The following is a 17,340-nucleotide window of genomic DNA, read 5'->3' as shown; positions in this document are numbered from 1 at the left end:
CTGCAAAACAGCTTCTTCTTGAGATTTTGATCTGCACTTGCTAATTAATAATAAGGTTAAACATATGTTCATATGTTTCCAGTCATTCATGCTTCTTCTTTCTAGAAATGTCTATTCCTATCTTTCATTCATTTTTATTGGGTTATTTGTCTTTTTCTTACTGATTTGAAGGAGTTCTTTATATATTCTGGAACTAATCCTTTGTCAGTGTTACAAATAACTTCTCCCTGTTTGTTGCTTCCCTCATTCCTGTCATTATGGTTGTTAAAGAGAAATTCAGCTACATTAAAGATAAGAGTTACCACCCTTTCCTTTATGGTATATTTTTTATATCTTGTCAAAGATGCCCTTCCCTTCTCTCAAAGTTATACAGATATTCTCCTGTTATTAAAGTTTTTGCCTTTCACATTTATGTCTAATCCATTTGGATTGATTGATATTGTGTGTGTGTGTGTGTGTGTGTGTGTGTGTGTGTGTGTGTGTTAATTACGGGTAAGCTCTGAATTAAACAGAATTATTCTAAGCATACACAGAAACAGTGTACTACTATTCTAAGCTAGAGTTTAGCTCTAACTTGGATAAACAAAGCCTACAAATGGCCAAACGAAGCAAGAATAGCATGACCAACTTCATTTAAGTTGATTATATAATTAATCAGGCTCCATAGATATGTATTATTTAGAAAGATTGTCATAATAAACTGAACAGATTTGTTTCACTCTTAAGAAACAACACAACACAAAGGAAATAAAAGCAAAAATAAACAAATGAGGTCTAATTAAACTTAAAAGCTTTTGCACAGCAAAGGAAACCATTGACAACACGAAAAGACAACATACGGAATGGGAGAAAATATTTGCAAAAGATATGACTGATAAGAGGTTAATATCCAAAATATATAAACAGCTCATACAACTCAACACCAAAAAAACAAACAACCCAATTAAAAAATGGGCAGAAGACCTGAATAGACATTTTTCCAAAGAAGACATACAGATGGCCAACAGGCACATGAAAAGATGCTCAACATCGTTAATCATCAGAGAAATGCAAATGAGATATCAACTCACACCTGTCAGAATGACTATCATCAAAAAGAACACAAATAACAAATGTTGGTGAGGATGCGGAAAAAAGGGAACCCTCACACACTGCTGGTGGGAATGTAAATTGGTGCAGCCACTGTGGAAAACAGTATGGAGTTTTCTCAAAAAACTAAAAATAGAACTACCATATGATCCAGCAATTCCAATACACTCCTGGGTATATAGCTGAGAAAAACAAATTAAAAAAGATACATGCACCCTAATGTTCACAGCAGCACTATTTATAATTGCAAAGCATTATTTATAATTGCCAAGATATGGAAGCAATCTATGTGTCCATCAGCAGATGAATATATAGAATAGATGTGGTAGATATATATATAATGGAATACTACTCAGCCATAAAAAAGAATGAAATTTTGCTATTTGCAACAACATGGATGGACTTGGAGGGTAGTATGCTACATGAAATAAGTCAGACAAGTACTGTATGTGGAATCTAAAAAATAAACCAGTGAATACAACAAAACAGAAACAGACTTACAGATATACAAAACACACTAGTGGTTAGCAGTGAGAAGAGGGAACTGGGAAGGAGCAAAATAGGGATGGGGGATTAAGAGATACAAACTATTATATATAAAGTAAGTAAGCTACCAGGATATATTGCACAATACAGGGAATATGGCCAATATTTTATAATAACTATAAATGGAGAGTAACCTCTAAAAATTGTGAATCACCATGTTGTACACCTGTAACATATATTATACATCAACTACACCTCAATTTTTTAAAAAATGAAGAAACAACACAACAAACCTCAAATTCTCAACATACAGATCAGCAAATGGCTCAACCCTGGTCTATTTAATTCTAAGTCCCCACTATACAAGTATCCGTAGGTATTATTCTTTATGTGAAATTTTTAGGTTTAAATGTAAAATTCCCATGTCTTGATTATAATAAATGGCATTTCTTTTTAAAATAAACATCATTTTTGTTCTGTATGCTTTACTTATGTATTTTGTATTTGTACTCTAGGCTGTTTCTTATATTACAATTTTAGATAACTGATGTAGTCAACAGTGAAAGTTGCTTATATTTAAGATAATTGTGGCTATGGCTCCCAGGCCTGGTACTCAGCAGATTTCATGAGTCAGTGACAGGAAATAGCTCATACTAAAAACAGAAAAGTGAAGGATCCATACTTGAATTTCATCAGATGTCTCAAAAATGTGTTTTTACAGTTAATCTGTTCAAACTTAAGCATATTTGTCATGTCCCTTAAACTTGCTTTGTTCTCTAACAGAAGCCCTTTTTCTATATGGTCCATTCCTTAGAGAAACTATTTATTCCAAGTAATGCCCCATATTCTGGGTTTGGTTGATAGATTGGTCATTTAACTTGTTCTTTTGTCCCCTGTTATTTCCTATACACTAGTATTTAGGACTATTTTCTTGCTTAAGTGCAACTTTCTAAGCAATTTTTTACATCGTATCATGAGGTACATAAATTTTTGATTGCCCCAACTTTTAGTGATGCTATGACTGACCAACAGATTCAGATGGTATCTGATTCCTCCACTTAAAAATTCCCCATCAACCTTTCACTTGGTGATTTTAAAATATATGGGTGAACACTGCCTAATCATTTTTTCATGGGAATTGTAAAAATAGGGATTTTCTCATTCTATCATTTCTTCTGTATTTGCTCCTCTTCTTAGATAGTATTTATCATTCTTTATTTCATATAACACACTCCCAACTAACCAAACCAATTATCAAGTTCTCCTGATTTCTCTGAAATATTTCTAGGATCTAGCCCTACTGTAAATCAGTTCTTAATCATCTGCACTTGGAATACTACTTCCCAACTGATATCCTTATATTTGGTCTATCCCTACGCTGCTACCACTATCTCAAATATAGCCTCCACAAAGCTGGAGAGTTATCTGCCTATCATTCCCCTGCCAAAAACCCCACAGGATGAAGTCCAACCTCCTTATTATGGTATATAAGGCTCTCCAATGCCCAACCTCTGCTTTCCTCTCCACTTTCATCTTCTGCTATTCTCCACTTCAGAGTCTGAGTCATTTCATTGTTATATATCCCTAATACCTGTTCTATCACTTTGGATCGATAAATATTGATTTTTAGGTGCCAATAAATATTAATTGAACCAAACTAGACCTACTAGAATTACTTAGGTACCTTATTAGTAACACTATTTTTTTCCAAATTTTTATTATGACAGATTTCAAATATACAGAAAAGCTGTAAGAACTGTACAGTAAACATACACACTCACTACCTAGATTCTATAATTAATGTTTTACAGTCATTGCTTTACCATGGATCTATCCATCAACCAGTTCTTTTATCAATCCATCTTACATTTTGATACATTTCAAAGTTGCAGACATCTGTACACTTCACCCTTTTAAGTCCTGTCAGTGTGTGTATCATTAACTAGAGTTTAATATTTATTTACAGTCCTTCCCCTCCCCTATAAAATGTGTATACAATGAAATGCACAAATCTTAAGTATTCCATTATATGAGTGTGTGTGTATATACATATTATACATAAAATTCATATTATTATAGACTACTACCTATTTATCTATCTATCTCCATCAATCCCCAGAGGACTTTTACCCAGTTTTCTGCTCAGGCCTAAAGGTAGTTTACTGTTAAAGAAGTGACACTATTTTAAATCACTGCTTATTTTAACCATGACCTAGCCTTAGGGTCATCAGAATATGGACTTTAAGAAAATTTCTTTGGGTGAAGTCCTCTATGGAATACATAGAGAAATTCTAAGTGTAAAGTTCTCTGATGCTTTGAATTAGCTTGCTGTCAAACCTTTACTACTACAGGAGATACATTTTTCTCTAATAGTATATGTTACTGCCTATTTATAACTTCTGGAGAAAGTCTGTCTTTCAAATTTCTCCATTCACATTCTCCTTTGTCAAAAAACATGAAAAGAGAATTACGCTGCCATATCTTAATTTGAAGCAACCACCATTTGACAAAAAATCAGTATTAGTCATTGTGAAAACAAAAAATTCTCCGGCATTTTTTCCCCTGCAATAAGAAAATAATTGTACAACTGCTTAACTAACTCCTCCTCACTTCTAAGGTTTATAGACCATCTTCACAGTGATCTTATTCCCTCAGGCACCCTGCAGTTTAGTAGACTGTTCTCCGATGGATATGGTACACTTTCTCCATAACTATTTTGAAAAACACACTTAAACAGATCTAAATTGAGTTAAAGTTAAGAGTCAGCCACAATGAAGAAAAAACAAGTTAGAAAATTCATGAATGGTTAACATGGTAAATTTTATGTTGTGTATATTTTACCAGTTTAAAAAAATAATCGAAAGAACAAGAAAGAAATGAAACCACCAGGGGTCTAGTTAGCTGTAGGGAGGATTCTGGCAGGGGTTTTTTACTAATGACAAAAGCTGAGGGAAAGAATTTGAGTTCTCTAAAAAACTTTAATTGAAAATTTTTAAAGAAGCTAATTTGAGCTTGCATATTGGAATGAGTTACTAGGTATGCAGCATAAGTCTTGTTCCCTACCACTGATTTTGGTCATAGACAAGTAGGTAATAATCATGTAGTTTTACATCTGTCTTGCTGTACTACACATTGGCATACTGTCTTGAAAACTTGGAAGTGGCAGAAACCCATTCTTTTTAATGTGGAATTATGACAGATAATGGGAATTTGCTGCTTATATGGCTCTTCCTGTCCTTACTATCACCCAGGAGGGTTGAGCCTGGCCAGAACAGAGCAGTACAGATATAACAGAGCGTATGTATATATATATATAGATATCTATATATATAGATATATATAGAGATATATTCCCATTACTTTCATGTTGACAATTATCCACATTAATAAAGAGCACCATACTGAAGTATAAGTGTGTAATTTCTAAAAATGTGGTAAAAAGTATCAATTTTTATGCCGGATAACATCTTTGAATACTTGTTGAGGTGGAATAAGTGATAAACTATTCTCATACTTATTTCTTTCCTCCAAAGATTAATTTTAAGAATATTTTAAAATGTATCCACATATTCTCTAAAGAGGTTAGTTACCTAAAATATTAACTAAAAAACAAAAGTGTGAACATAGTCATAATATAGTGATCAGTTTTCATAGCTATGAACCAATTTATCATAGTATTTATGACTTACCTACTTTTTGAAAGACTTGGGAAGAATTCACAAAATTATTCTATAAGCAATATCGAAAATAAAATTATACAAGGCAAAAATCAATTCAAAGTTGCAAAGTAAGAAAGGTGGTTGACTATGTGGACTGTTTTATACAAATTAAAAATGAGTTTAGCTCTGAATTTGGGGAGGTTAAGGCAAAAAAGGGAAATAGGCTTACTTTGAGAGGCACAATTATATAATAGAAAGAATACAGAATTTATAGGTGAAATATCTCAGTTCCAGTTTTGTTCCACTGCTTCCTCACTGCCACACACTTTTTTTCATTGAGACATTGTTGATTTAGTGTACAGCATAGTGAGTCACCATTTTTAAAGATGATATGCTAATTAAAGTTATTATAAAATATTGACTATATTCCCTGTGCTGTACAATGTATCTTTGCAGTGTGTTTATTTTATATAGAGTAGTCTGTATCTCTATATCCCCTACCCCTATTGTGCCTCTCCCTCTTTCCTCTCCCCATTGGTAACCACTAGTTTGTTTTCCGTATCTGTGTGTCTCTGTTTTGTTATATTATCTACTTTGTTGTATTTTTTAGATTCCATATATAAGTGATAACATATAGTATTTTGTCTTTCTCTGTCTGCCTTGAAATAATACCCTCCAAGTCCATTCATATTGCTGCAAATGGCAAATTTCATTTTTTATGGTTGAATTATATTCCATTGTACATATATCCCACATCTTCTTTATTTATTCATCTATTGATGGACACACAGGTTGCCTCCATGTCTTGACTACTGTAAATAATGCTGCTGTGAACACTGGGGTGTATGTACGTTATGGATTATTTTTTTCATTTTCTTTAGATATATATACCAGGAGTGGAACTGCTGGGTCATATGGTAGTTCTATTTTTAGTTTTCTGAGGAACCTCCATACTGTTTTCTGTAGTGGCTGCACCAATCTGAATTCCCAACAGTGTACTATCTCCTAATTTCACATCCTCACCAGCATTTGTCATTTGTGTTCTTTTTGATGATAGTCATTCTGACAGGTAAGAGGTAATATCTCATTGTGTCTCTGAATTGCATTTCTCTGATGATTAGTGATATTCAGCATCTTTTCATATAACCGTTGGTCATCAGTATGTCTTCTTTGGAAAAATGTCTATTCATGTCATCTGCCTATTTTTTAATCAGGTTGGATTTTTTAAAATTTAGTTGTACAGATGTTTGTATATTTTGTATATTAACCCCTTATCAGTCATATTATTTGCAAATATTTTTCCCATTCTGTAGGTTGTCTTTTCATTTTGTCAGTAGCCTCCTTTGCTATGCAAAAGCTTTTAAGTTTAATTAGTCCTATTTGTTTATTTTTGCTTTTGTTTTCTTTGCCTTAAGAGGCAGATCCAAAAAAATTCCTACAATTTATGTCGAAGAGCGTTCTACTATGATTTCTTCAAGGAGTTTTATGGATTTCAACTTTACATTTAGGTTTTTAATCCATTATGAGTTCAGTTTTGTATATGCTATGAGAAAATGTTCTAATTTCATTCTTTTACATGTATCTGTCCACTATTCTGTTCCACTGATCTATGTGTGTGGTTTTATGGCAGTGCTGTTTTGATTACTGTAGTTTTGTAGTATAGGCTGAAGTCAGGGAGCATGATACCGTCAATTCTGTTCTTCTTTCTCAATCCTGTCTTGCATATTTGGGGTCTTTTGTGTTTCCATACAAATCTTTAAATTTTTCTTACTCTAGTTCTTTGAAAAATGCCATTGGTATTTAGATAGGGATTGCACTGAATCTACAGATTGCCTTGGGTAGTACAGTCATTTTAATAATATTAGTTCTTCCAATCTATGAAAAAGGTATATCTTTTTTTATTGAGGTATATTTGATAAACAATATTATGTGTTTCAGGCTTACAACATAATGATTCACAATTTTTAAAGGTTATACTCCATTTATAGTTATTACATAACATTGGCTATCTTCCCTGTGTTGTACAATATAGCCTTGTAGCTTACTTTTTATACATAGTAGGTTGTACCTCTTAATCCCCACCCCTATCTTGGCCTACCTCCCTTCCCTCTCCCCACTGGTAACTGCTAGTTTGTTCTCTATATCTGTGAGTCTGGGAAACAGTACATCTTTCCATCTTTTTGTTTCATCTTGAATTCTTTCAACAATGTCTTACATTTTTCCGAGTACAGGACTTACTTCCTTAGGTAAGTTATTCCTAGGTATTTTTTTGTTTTGGATGCAACTGTAAATGGGGTCATTTTCTTAATTTCTTTTCCTGATAGTTTATTGTTAGTGTATAGATATGCAACATATTTCTGAATATTAATTTCGTATCCTGCAACTTTACTAAATTTATTGATGAGCTCTAGTAGTTTTTTGGTGGCATTTTTAGGAATTTCTATGTTCAGTATCATGTCATCTGCAAACAGTGACAGTTTTACTTCTTCCTTTCCAGTTTAGATTCCTTTTATTTCTTGAAATTTCTTCTCTGATTGCTATGGCTAGGACTTCCAATACTAGGTTGAATAAAAGTGGTAAAGAGTGGGCATCCTTGTCCTATTTGTGATCTTAGAGGAAATGCTTTCAGCTTTTCACCATCAAGTATGATGTTAGCCGAGGGCTTATTCATTGAGATGATGATACAATTTTATTCTTCAGTTTGTTCATGTGCTGTGTCACACAGATTGATCTGTGGATACTGAATCATCTTTGAATCCCTGGGATAAATTCCACTCGTTCATGGTATATGATTTTTTTAATGTACTGTTGAATTCAGTTTGTTAATACTTTGTTGAGGATTGTTGCATCTGTTCATCAGTGATACTGACTTGTAATTTTCTCTTTGTGTGGTAACTGTGTCTGGTTTTGGTGTCACGGTGATGCTGGCCTCACAGAATGAGTTCAGAAGCATTCGTTCCTCTGCAAGTTTTTGAAATATTTTAGAATGATAGGTATTAACTTTTCTCTCAGTGTTTGGTAGAATTCACCTGTGAAGCCATCTGGTCCTGGACTTTTGTTTGTTGGGATTTTTTTCATTACTGATTTGATTTCATTACTGGTAATTAGTCTGTTCATAATTTTATTTCTTCCTGGTTCAGTATTGGGAGATTACATTTCCAGGGATTTGTCCATTTTTTCCACATTGTCCTTCTAATTGGCATGTAGCTGCTGGCAATAAACTCATGATTCTTTGTATTTCTGTGGTGTCAGTTGTAACTTCCCCTTATTCATTTCTGATTTTATTGATTTGAGTTCTTTTTTTCTTGATGAGTCTGGCTAAACGTTTTTCTTTTTTTTAACCTTTTCACAGAACCAGCTCTTAGATTCATTGATTTTTTTTCCTATTGTTTTTTAGTCTCTATTTCATTTATTTCTGCTCTGATCTTTGATTTCTTTCCTTCTAGTAACTTTGGATTTTGTTTGTTCTTTTTCTAGTTCTTTTAGATGTAAGGTTAGCTTTTTCATTTGAGTTTTTCTTCTTTCCTGATGTAAGTTTATACTACTATAATATTCATCACTTTAAATATATCATGCCACTCTCCTCTGGCCTACAGAGTTTCTGCTGAAAAGTCAGATGAGAGCCTGATGGGAGTTCCCATATATGTAACTTGTTGCTTTTTCCTTGCTGTTTTTAATATTTTCTCTTTATCTGATTTTTGCCATTTTATTTTTTTTAACATTTTTTATTGAGTTACAGTCATTTTACAATGTTGTATCAAATTCCAGTGTAGAGCACAATTTTTCAGTTATACATGAACATACATATATTCATTGTCACATTTTTTTTTCGCTGTGAGCTACCACAAGATCTTGTATATATTGCCCTGTGCTGTACAGTATAATCTTGTTTATCTATTCTACATTTTGAAATCCTAGTCTGTCTCTTCCCACCCCCTGCCCCCTTGGCAACCACAAGTTTGTATTCTATGTCTATGAGTCTGTTTCTGTTTTGTATTTATGTGTTTCTTTTGTTTTTTTTTTTTAGATTCCGCATATGAGCGATCTCATATGGTGTTTTTCTTTCTCTTTGTGGCCTATTTCACTTAGAATGACATTCTCCAGGAACATCCATGTTGCTGCAAGTGGCGTTATGTTGTCGGTTTTTATGGCTGAGTAGTATTCCATTGTGTAAATATACCACATCTTCTTTATCCAGTCATCTGTTGATGGACATTTAGGTTGTTTCCATGTCTTGGCTATTGTAAATAGTGCTGCTATGAACATTGGGGTGCAGGTGTCATTTTGAAGTAGGGTTCCTTCTGGATATATGCCCAGGAGCAGGATTTCTGGGTCATATGGTAAGTCTATTCCTAGTCTTTTGAAGAATCTCCATACTGTTTTCCACAGTGGCAGCACCAAACTGCATTCCCACCAGCAGTGTAGGAGGGTTCCCTTTTCTCCACAACCTCTCCAGCATTTGTCACTTGTGGACTTCTGAATGATGGCCATTCTGACTGGTGTGAGGTGATACCTCATTGTAGTTTTGATTTGCATTTCTCTGATAATTAGTGATATTGAGCATTTTTTCATGTGCCTATTGATCCTTTGTATTTCTTCCTTGGAGAATTGCTTGTTTAGGTCTTTTGCCCATTTTTGGATTGGGTTGTTTGTTTTTTTCTTATTAAGTCATATGAGCTGCTTATATATTCTGGAGATGAAGCCTTTGTCGGTTTCATTTGCAAAAACGTTCTCCCATTCCATAGGTTGTCGTTTTGTTTTACTTATGGTTTCCTTTGCTGTGCAGAAGCTTGTAAGTTTAATTAGGTCCCATTTGTTTATTCTTGCTTTTACTTCTATTGCTTGGGTAGTGTGTCCTAGGAGAACATTTTTGAGATGTATGTGAGATAATGTTTTGCCTGTATTTTCTTCTAGGAGGTTTATTGTATCTTGTCTTATGTTTAAGTCTTTGATTCATTTTGAGTTTATTTTTGTGTATGGTGTAAGGGAGTGTTCTAGCTTCACTGATTTACATGCTGCTGTCCAGTTTTCCCAACACCATTTGCTGAAGAGACTGTCTTTATTCCACTATATACTCTTGCCTCCTTTGTCGAGGATCAATTGACCAAAAGTTTGTGGGTTCATTTCCCACAAATGATTTCTGCCATTTTAATTTCAGTGTGTCTTGGTGTGTTCCTCTCTGAGTTGATCATGTTTGAGGCTCTCTGTGCTTCCTAGACTTGGATACCCATTTCTTTTCCCTGATTAGGGAAGTTTTCAGCTATTATGTCTTTAAATGTGTTCTCTGCCTCTTTCTCTCTTCTTCTGAGACCCCTATAATGCAAATGTTAATATGCTTGATGTTTTCCCAGAGGTCTCTTAAATTGTCCTCATTTCATTATTTTTTCTTTTTTCTGTTCAGTGTCAGTCATTTCCACTGTTCTCTCTTCCAACTTGCTGATCCGCTCCTCTATATCATTTAGTCTACTACTGATTCCTTCTAGTGTATTTTCAATTTCAGTAATTGTATTCTTCATCTGTTTTGTTGTTCTTTGTATTTTTCAACTGTGTCAAAAATTCTAACTTCTCACTTTGTGCACCTATTCTTCTCCCAAGTTCTTTGATCATCTTTATGATCATTATACTTAACTCTTCCTCAGAGAGATTGCCTATCTCCACTTTGCTTAGTTCTTCTTTTGGGGTTTTGTCTTATTTCTTCATTTGAAACATGCTCTTCTGTCACCTCATTTTACCTAACTTGCTGTTTTATTTCTATGCATCTGATAGGTTGATTACATTCCCCATCCTTGGAGAAATGGCTTTCTCTATCCTGGAGAAGTGGCCTTTTGTAGGCAATGTCCTATGTGTCCAAGAAGTGCACTTCCTTCTCATCATCAGAGCTATGTACTCTAAGGATGCCCCCTATGTGAGCTGCATGAGTCCTTCTACTGTGGTGGGCTGAGTACTGTGGGCTGTTTGGTAGGCTTCACTGGCCCCTAGTCCAGTTGGTTGCCTGCCCTTGGCTTATGCAGAGGGTGCTAGCCACTGGTAAGTGGGGCTGGGTCACAAGGCAGCTGGCTATAGAACCACAGGGGGCCCCAGGGCTGGCTCATTGGTGGGCAAAGTCTGGCTCCAGAAGTCTGGCTCCAGAAGATCCCAGGGCTGGTGCCTTCCCACCAGCGAGTGAAACCAGGTCATGGAGCTAGTACTGGCCCACTGGTGGGGAGAGCTAGATCCTGGAGTGTGGCTGGAGGGTCCCAGGGTCCTGAGCTGGTTTCTGACCACTGGTGGGTAGGGCCTGTTCCTGATAGCTGGTTGCAGGGCCCTAGGTATCCTGAAGCTTGGGATGGCCTGCTGGTGGGCAGGCTGGTTCCACAGGCTGATTGACTGCCATCGTCCTTAGGCTAGTGTTTGCCCGCTAGTGGGTGAGGCTGGTTCCCAGTGTCTCTGGTTGCAGGACCCTGGGGGTCCTGGATCTTGTGCCTGCACACTGATGTATGGGGCTGAGTCCAAGGCCCTTTGATGGGCAGGGCCATGTTCAGGGGCAGCTGTACGGTTAGGGGGTCTTAAGGCAGCCTGTCTGCTCGTGAGTAGGGGGGCTCTCTCCTCACCCAGTTAGTTGCTTGGCCTGAGGCATTCCAGTACTGGTACCTAAAGGCTGTTGGGCAGAGGCAAAGCTGGGCCCTGAGGCTAATATGCTAGAGTGAGGATTCCAAAATGTTGCTTGCCAGCACCTGTGTCCACGTGGTAGAAAGCCCCAAAATGGCTGCCACCAGTGTCTTTGTTCCCAGTGAGCTGCAGTTACCTCCTGCCTCTCTGGGAGAGTAAAATCAGCAGGTTTGTCTGATTCAGGCTGTTTTCAGATTACTGCTTCTGCCCTGGGTCCCAGAGTGTGTAAAATTTTGAATGTGCCCATTTAGAGTCTCTAATTCCCATAGCCCTCTGGGTCTCCTGAAAGTAAGCCCTATTGGCCTTCAAAGACAAACATTCTGGGAGCCTGTCTTCCTGACACAGGATCCCTCGACTGGGGAGCCCAATGTGGGGCTCATTCCCTTCACTCCTTTGGGACAACCTATTCAATTGTAATCATTTGCCTATTTGTGTGTCACCCACCCAGAGGGTATAGGACTTGACTGTACTGCAACTCCACTCCTCCTACCCATCTCATTGTGGTCTCTCTTTATATCTTTAGTTGTAGAACATCTTTTCTGGTAGGTTGTGGTTTTTTCATTGATTGTTGTGTAAATATTTGCAATTGTGGTTTGCCTATGAGAGGAGGTGAGCTCATGGTCTTTCTACTTTGCTATCTTGCCCAGTCTCCTGCTGCCATACACTTCTTTATACCTATTTCCTATTCTGTAAAATGGAAATAATTACATTTAATAACATCATAGGATTGTTATATTAAATTAGGTCATGTAAACAGATTTTGGTAACTCTAAAACACTGTTCATTATTTTTGTTCTGATTGACTTGATTATTTTAAGTATGCAAATAGGAAATTCTCCTGGATAGAAATATTTTTCTTGTACTGGATTCACACTCAAAAATTGTGCTAGAAAACTGAAAAACAAACTAAACATGTCTTCAAGTAGGATTCTGAAAAAGACAAAAATCCTAATCACATGATGTTTTTATTATAAATCTTCTATTAAAGCTGAGGGAATTATATTGAATAATAATTCAGCAAAGGCAGTTCTGTGGAAAAGTGAGATGGCATGTTCTAAGTACATTTCTTTCTGATGGTTTACTTAACACAGAGGAAGTTTGAAAGTTAGCTTGTCTACTAACCTGTATCTCATTGATATCAGAAGCCTCAAGCCAACTTTTGGCAAGTGCTAGACTGTAGTCATTGAGATCTCATTTTCTGGAAAGAACATAAAACATCAAAACTCTGAAATATTGATTAAGAAGAAATTCCTCTGAGATACCAAATAAGCAAGAAGCAGAGTTAATATTCAATAGTGAAACTTGAGTAACTTGACTTTATCAGGAAAGCATCTCCTGTTGTGAAGAGGTGAACTACGGCATCCCTAAAATGACAGGAATATGCAATCGTAGGAGTTAGTCACAAAGCGGCCTGTGGAACACGTTATTTGTTAATGTATCAAAAATGTGGGGGAAGCACTTTGAGGAAAACAAGAACTAAATTCTTATTCCAGCTCTTCTTCTAAATGAGTGACTTTGGACAAAATACTTATATACCCACCCCACCATGAGGCTCAGTTTCCTTATCTGAAAATGAAAGAGTTTCAGATTAGAAACCTTCAAGTTTTCTTCAATCTCTAAGATAGTGTACTTCTGGGATTTAATTACTATTGAACCAAATCAGAAACTTTATGAGAGACCATTAGTAACACAGAGGAAATCTAACATAAAATAATGAGATGATCACTTAGTGTGGTTTTTTTTTTTAAGTTATTTGTATTAATTAAGTGAGCAACAGGCCAAAATCCAGTTTGCAACAAAGCAAACCTCAACTTGTCTGCAGAATTTACATATGAAAGTCTGTGTACATTTAAAAGAAAGTGACCTGGTATCACCCAACATTAGGTAACAGCAGTAGGGTGTGGCTCAGAAAATGCACTTAACTCTATATAGAAATCAAATGAGGGAATGGGGAAAACCCTTGTGCTGTAGTAAATTATTACAGGAATTAACATGTAACATTCAGTCAAGGGTGAACATGATTTCAGCACATAATACAACGAAGATCAACCTCCACTGAAACCATGACTTCCTATTACCAAATTCACTTCCTCCCAAACTAGGACAGAAACAGAGGAAAACTACTAAGTGTTTATCCAGAAGCCTAAACTTTCATAAGCTTTGTTCTAATAATTCTACTTCTACAGCTCTATACCAAGGGAATAATCCTAAACATAGAAAAAAACTCATGCCTAAGAATGTCTATCATAGGGTTACTTATATAAAAGAAGAAACTGGGAACAATATAAAATTAACTGAAAGAAAAAAAAAAGAAATGGTTAAGTAAAGCTACAGTATTTAATGGAACAAAATTTAGCCATTAAAAACAGACTTTGTGGGAGCATTGAAAAGTGTTGAAAGTGAGGCCAAAAAACCCCAAAACCAAATATATATAGAATTGCACATATAATATGCTTTCAGCTGTTTTTAAGAAATAAATAAAGCATATATGTGAAAAAAAAGTGACTGGAAGCAAATACACATTTAACCAGTTTTATATGACTAGTGGGACTGTGGGTAATTTACTTTTCTGTGTTCCAAATTTTATTTAATTAATGTACTTTATTTTTAATAATTAAATAACTGAATATACAAAATACACTGTTGCATTACTCATCAAAATATTCCTCTAAGGAAAATAAATATATTCTCCTAAGGTGAACAGGGTACAAGTTAAGGTTTTTAGCATGGAACACACTGTCATGGAAACCCTGGAAATATTCAGAAGTAAGTCTTTCAAAAATAGGATAGATTTTTTAAAAATATTTTTCTTTGAAGGATTTACTTTAAGTCCTGGGAGATCACTGAGAAATTAATTCTATGACTCTTATTTTTTAAAATGTAAGTCCTAACATGAGACAAGTTTTAAGGCCCAGGTAGAAGGCACTACAGAACATCAAGAATATGGCTGAACCAGGTACTTCTTGGATATGCAGTCTGGCATTCCAGAAACAATTATAACCAGATATTAGGGAAATAAAATAATTTATCTAGGATCTCTGCCAGTTAGTGAGTAAGACCAAAAGATAATAATCCAGGTTGTTTGACCATTCTAGCAGCATAGAAAATAAACTTTGGTATAGTAGTTTATAAACCAAAAGTTGGAGCTTAATGTTCGTTAAAATGTCAGTGCTTAAAAGGTTTTTTGTTTTTAAATTGAAAGCTACCTAAAACCCCTGTACTTGCCAGCACACACACAAGCCCCAGGCAATATTAAATTACTCATTCTTCCTATTACTTGTTTTTCCAGGTTGGGGTGTGTGTGTGCGTGTGCGTGTGCGTGTGTGTGTGTGTGTAAATCAGGATCCACAGGCATATGCATTTATACATGTTTCCCTTACTTGCCACCCCCACGCTTGTTTTTGAGACATGACTACTTAAAATGGCATAAGGCTATGACCTTCTGAAAGGCTTCTCCTAGTAAAAAGAACTTTAAAGATATAACTTACAGAATAAATTTAAAATAATTTCAGTAAGAGAAACGTCTCCAACTGTGACATGTTAGCTTAAGTATTAACTATCATGCCTATTCTCTATACCTTTCCCCTTTACCATTTCAACTCCAAGTTATCTCCAAACTTTCAAAAATATCCCCACTGTATTGTTTTTTCTAATAAAATCACTCACCCTTAATTTAACGTTTAAACATCCTCCAATTTCAGAATCCTATTATAAAATCCTTTGTTTTTCTATACTTGATAGGGTTGGTGGGGAGGTGCGAAATAAAGTAAGAAAGATAAATGGGAAATGGATGAAATTTTTGTTAGTATCCCTTTGCAGCTTCATAAAATTTTATGAAGGGCTTGTAGAAGCATGATCTTTTCTACAGACCACTACCTCAAGAGCCACTATCAAATACTTAGTAAAACATCACAATTAAGAAATATTGAGACCTTTGAGAACAAACAGTACTGTAAAATCAAATAGGTGGAATCATAAATGATGACCCAGTTTGCAACACTTCACTGTCAGAGCCTTCAGGTGCTTCCACATTTCAACTAACATCTTGACCTCCCTTCTTTACCTTTTTATGCTTCCAAATTGTTTCTCTTCACTGATTTTTATGAACACTATATCAAAATTTTAAGAATAAGATAAATACACAGTTCTCTTGTTTACATACATACAATTCATTTTAAACTTTAAAAAATTTTGTTTCATAGTTTTTAAATAAGATAATAATATTAAGGATATAAACATTAAGTTAATTTTTTAACTCTGCTTAAACATGATTTTAATTATTTTTATTTGTTTACTTTCAGGAAATTGGAGATGGTGGTTCTCTCAGAATGGTTCACTTTGGTTTGGTATAAATAATAAGAAACTTGTTTTTCACTTTAAAAAGAAACCCACATTTTTCACATCTAAACTTTTCATGGCCTGATGTAGATTAAAATCTCTGTATGGATTAAAAAGAGGAAAAACAATATGAATTAGGTAAAACATTGAAATTCAGAGTGTTTTCAAAGTACAGCTTTATTTGGTTCAAAAAATATGCAGCATAACACCAAAGTCACCCTAAGTAGAAGTCTTTAACTTATTTTCAATAATGTAAAAATTTTGAAGTTTCTTAAATTGTACAATTTTTAGGTGATTCAAAAGTAGAATATTTAAACTTGGTTCTTCCAAGTATTTTAAACAGCTCTTGTGATACTATTTACATTATTAACTTACATGATGAACAAAATATTTATTAAGCAAAAAGCCCAGTCCCACTGTTTTCCAGGGGTCTCTTGAATTACTGATATGAGGCACTGACTGCTACTTGGAACACAGACACTATCTTCCTCTGGAGCAAAGGGCAAGCATGCTTACTGCCCATTAAAAAAGATTTGAATTCCCTAAGCTCAGTGTTTCTATCCTTTACACAGCCCACTGAGTGTGGAGGTGTCACCTGTCCCTCTTCACATCACTCTGTGGTAATGGGGCTCAGGAAATCAGTGCCCCGCCCCCAAAAAAAGTTGATACTCTAGCTTCTATTGTTTTAAGTAATAAACTCTCTTTTGTCTCTGACCCAGGAGTTCCGTGTCTTCTACCTGCATGAAACTGTAGTTTAGTAACTTTTTGGCTTACAAGTAGGGTAAAAATCTCAGACCATTCACAGTTCTTGGCACCCATTCATTAGCAGGTAGGACATATTTTATAATTGTAAATGTCTATAATAATCAACATTTCCAAATATTGTACATGAGGTAAATTATATATTTAAATCTTATAGTTAAAAGTTAATTAGATTGAATTCTTTTATACTTCAGATTTTTCTCCCTACTTCCTATTCATCTGTACCTCTATGAGAGGGTGTGATAAAGGTGAAACCCAAATTAGCTTTTTCAATGTGCTACTGCTCTAGAAAAGTTTTAGTAATACATCATACCTGAGCCATATTAAAAAGAGATGGAAAGTTACCAGTGAATTTTTC

At 35.2% G+C, this 17,340-nt stretch overlaps 1 protein-coding gene across 2 annotated transcripts in view; it reads left to right on the top strand.

The window, feature by feature from the left end:
- The window catches only part of WDPCP (WD repeat containing planar cell polarity effector), a 299,751-nt gene extending 282,817 nt beyond the window's left edge, over positions 1-16,934 (top strand). For both annotated transcript variants that reach the window (XM_074341211.1, XM_074341212.1), the window contains one exon: positions 16,184-16,934. In XM_074341211.1, the coding sequence (XP_074197312.1) occupies positions 16,184-16,234 (51 nt within the window). In that variant the 3' untranslated portion in view covers positions 16,235-16,934. The remainder of the gene's footprint in view (positions 1-16,183) is intronic.
- Positions 16,935-17,340: the final 406 nt, after the last annotated feature.

Source organism: Camelus bactrianus, chromosome 15, assembly GCF_048773025.1.
Source record: "Camelus bactrianus isolate YW-2024 breed Bactrian camel chromosome 15, ASM4877302v1, whole genome shotgun sequence".
Classification (NCBI taxonomy): domain Eukaryota; kingdom Metazoa; phylum Chordata; class Mammalia; order Artiodactyla; family Camelidae; genus Camelus; species Camelus bactrianus.
Note: the sequence above shows the minus strand (reverse complement) of the source record. Positions and strands in the feature narration are given on the sequence as shown.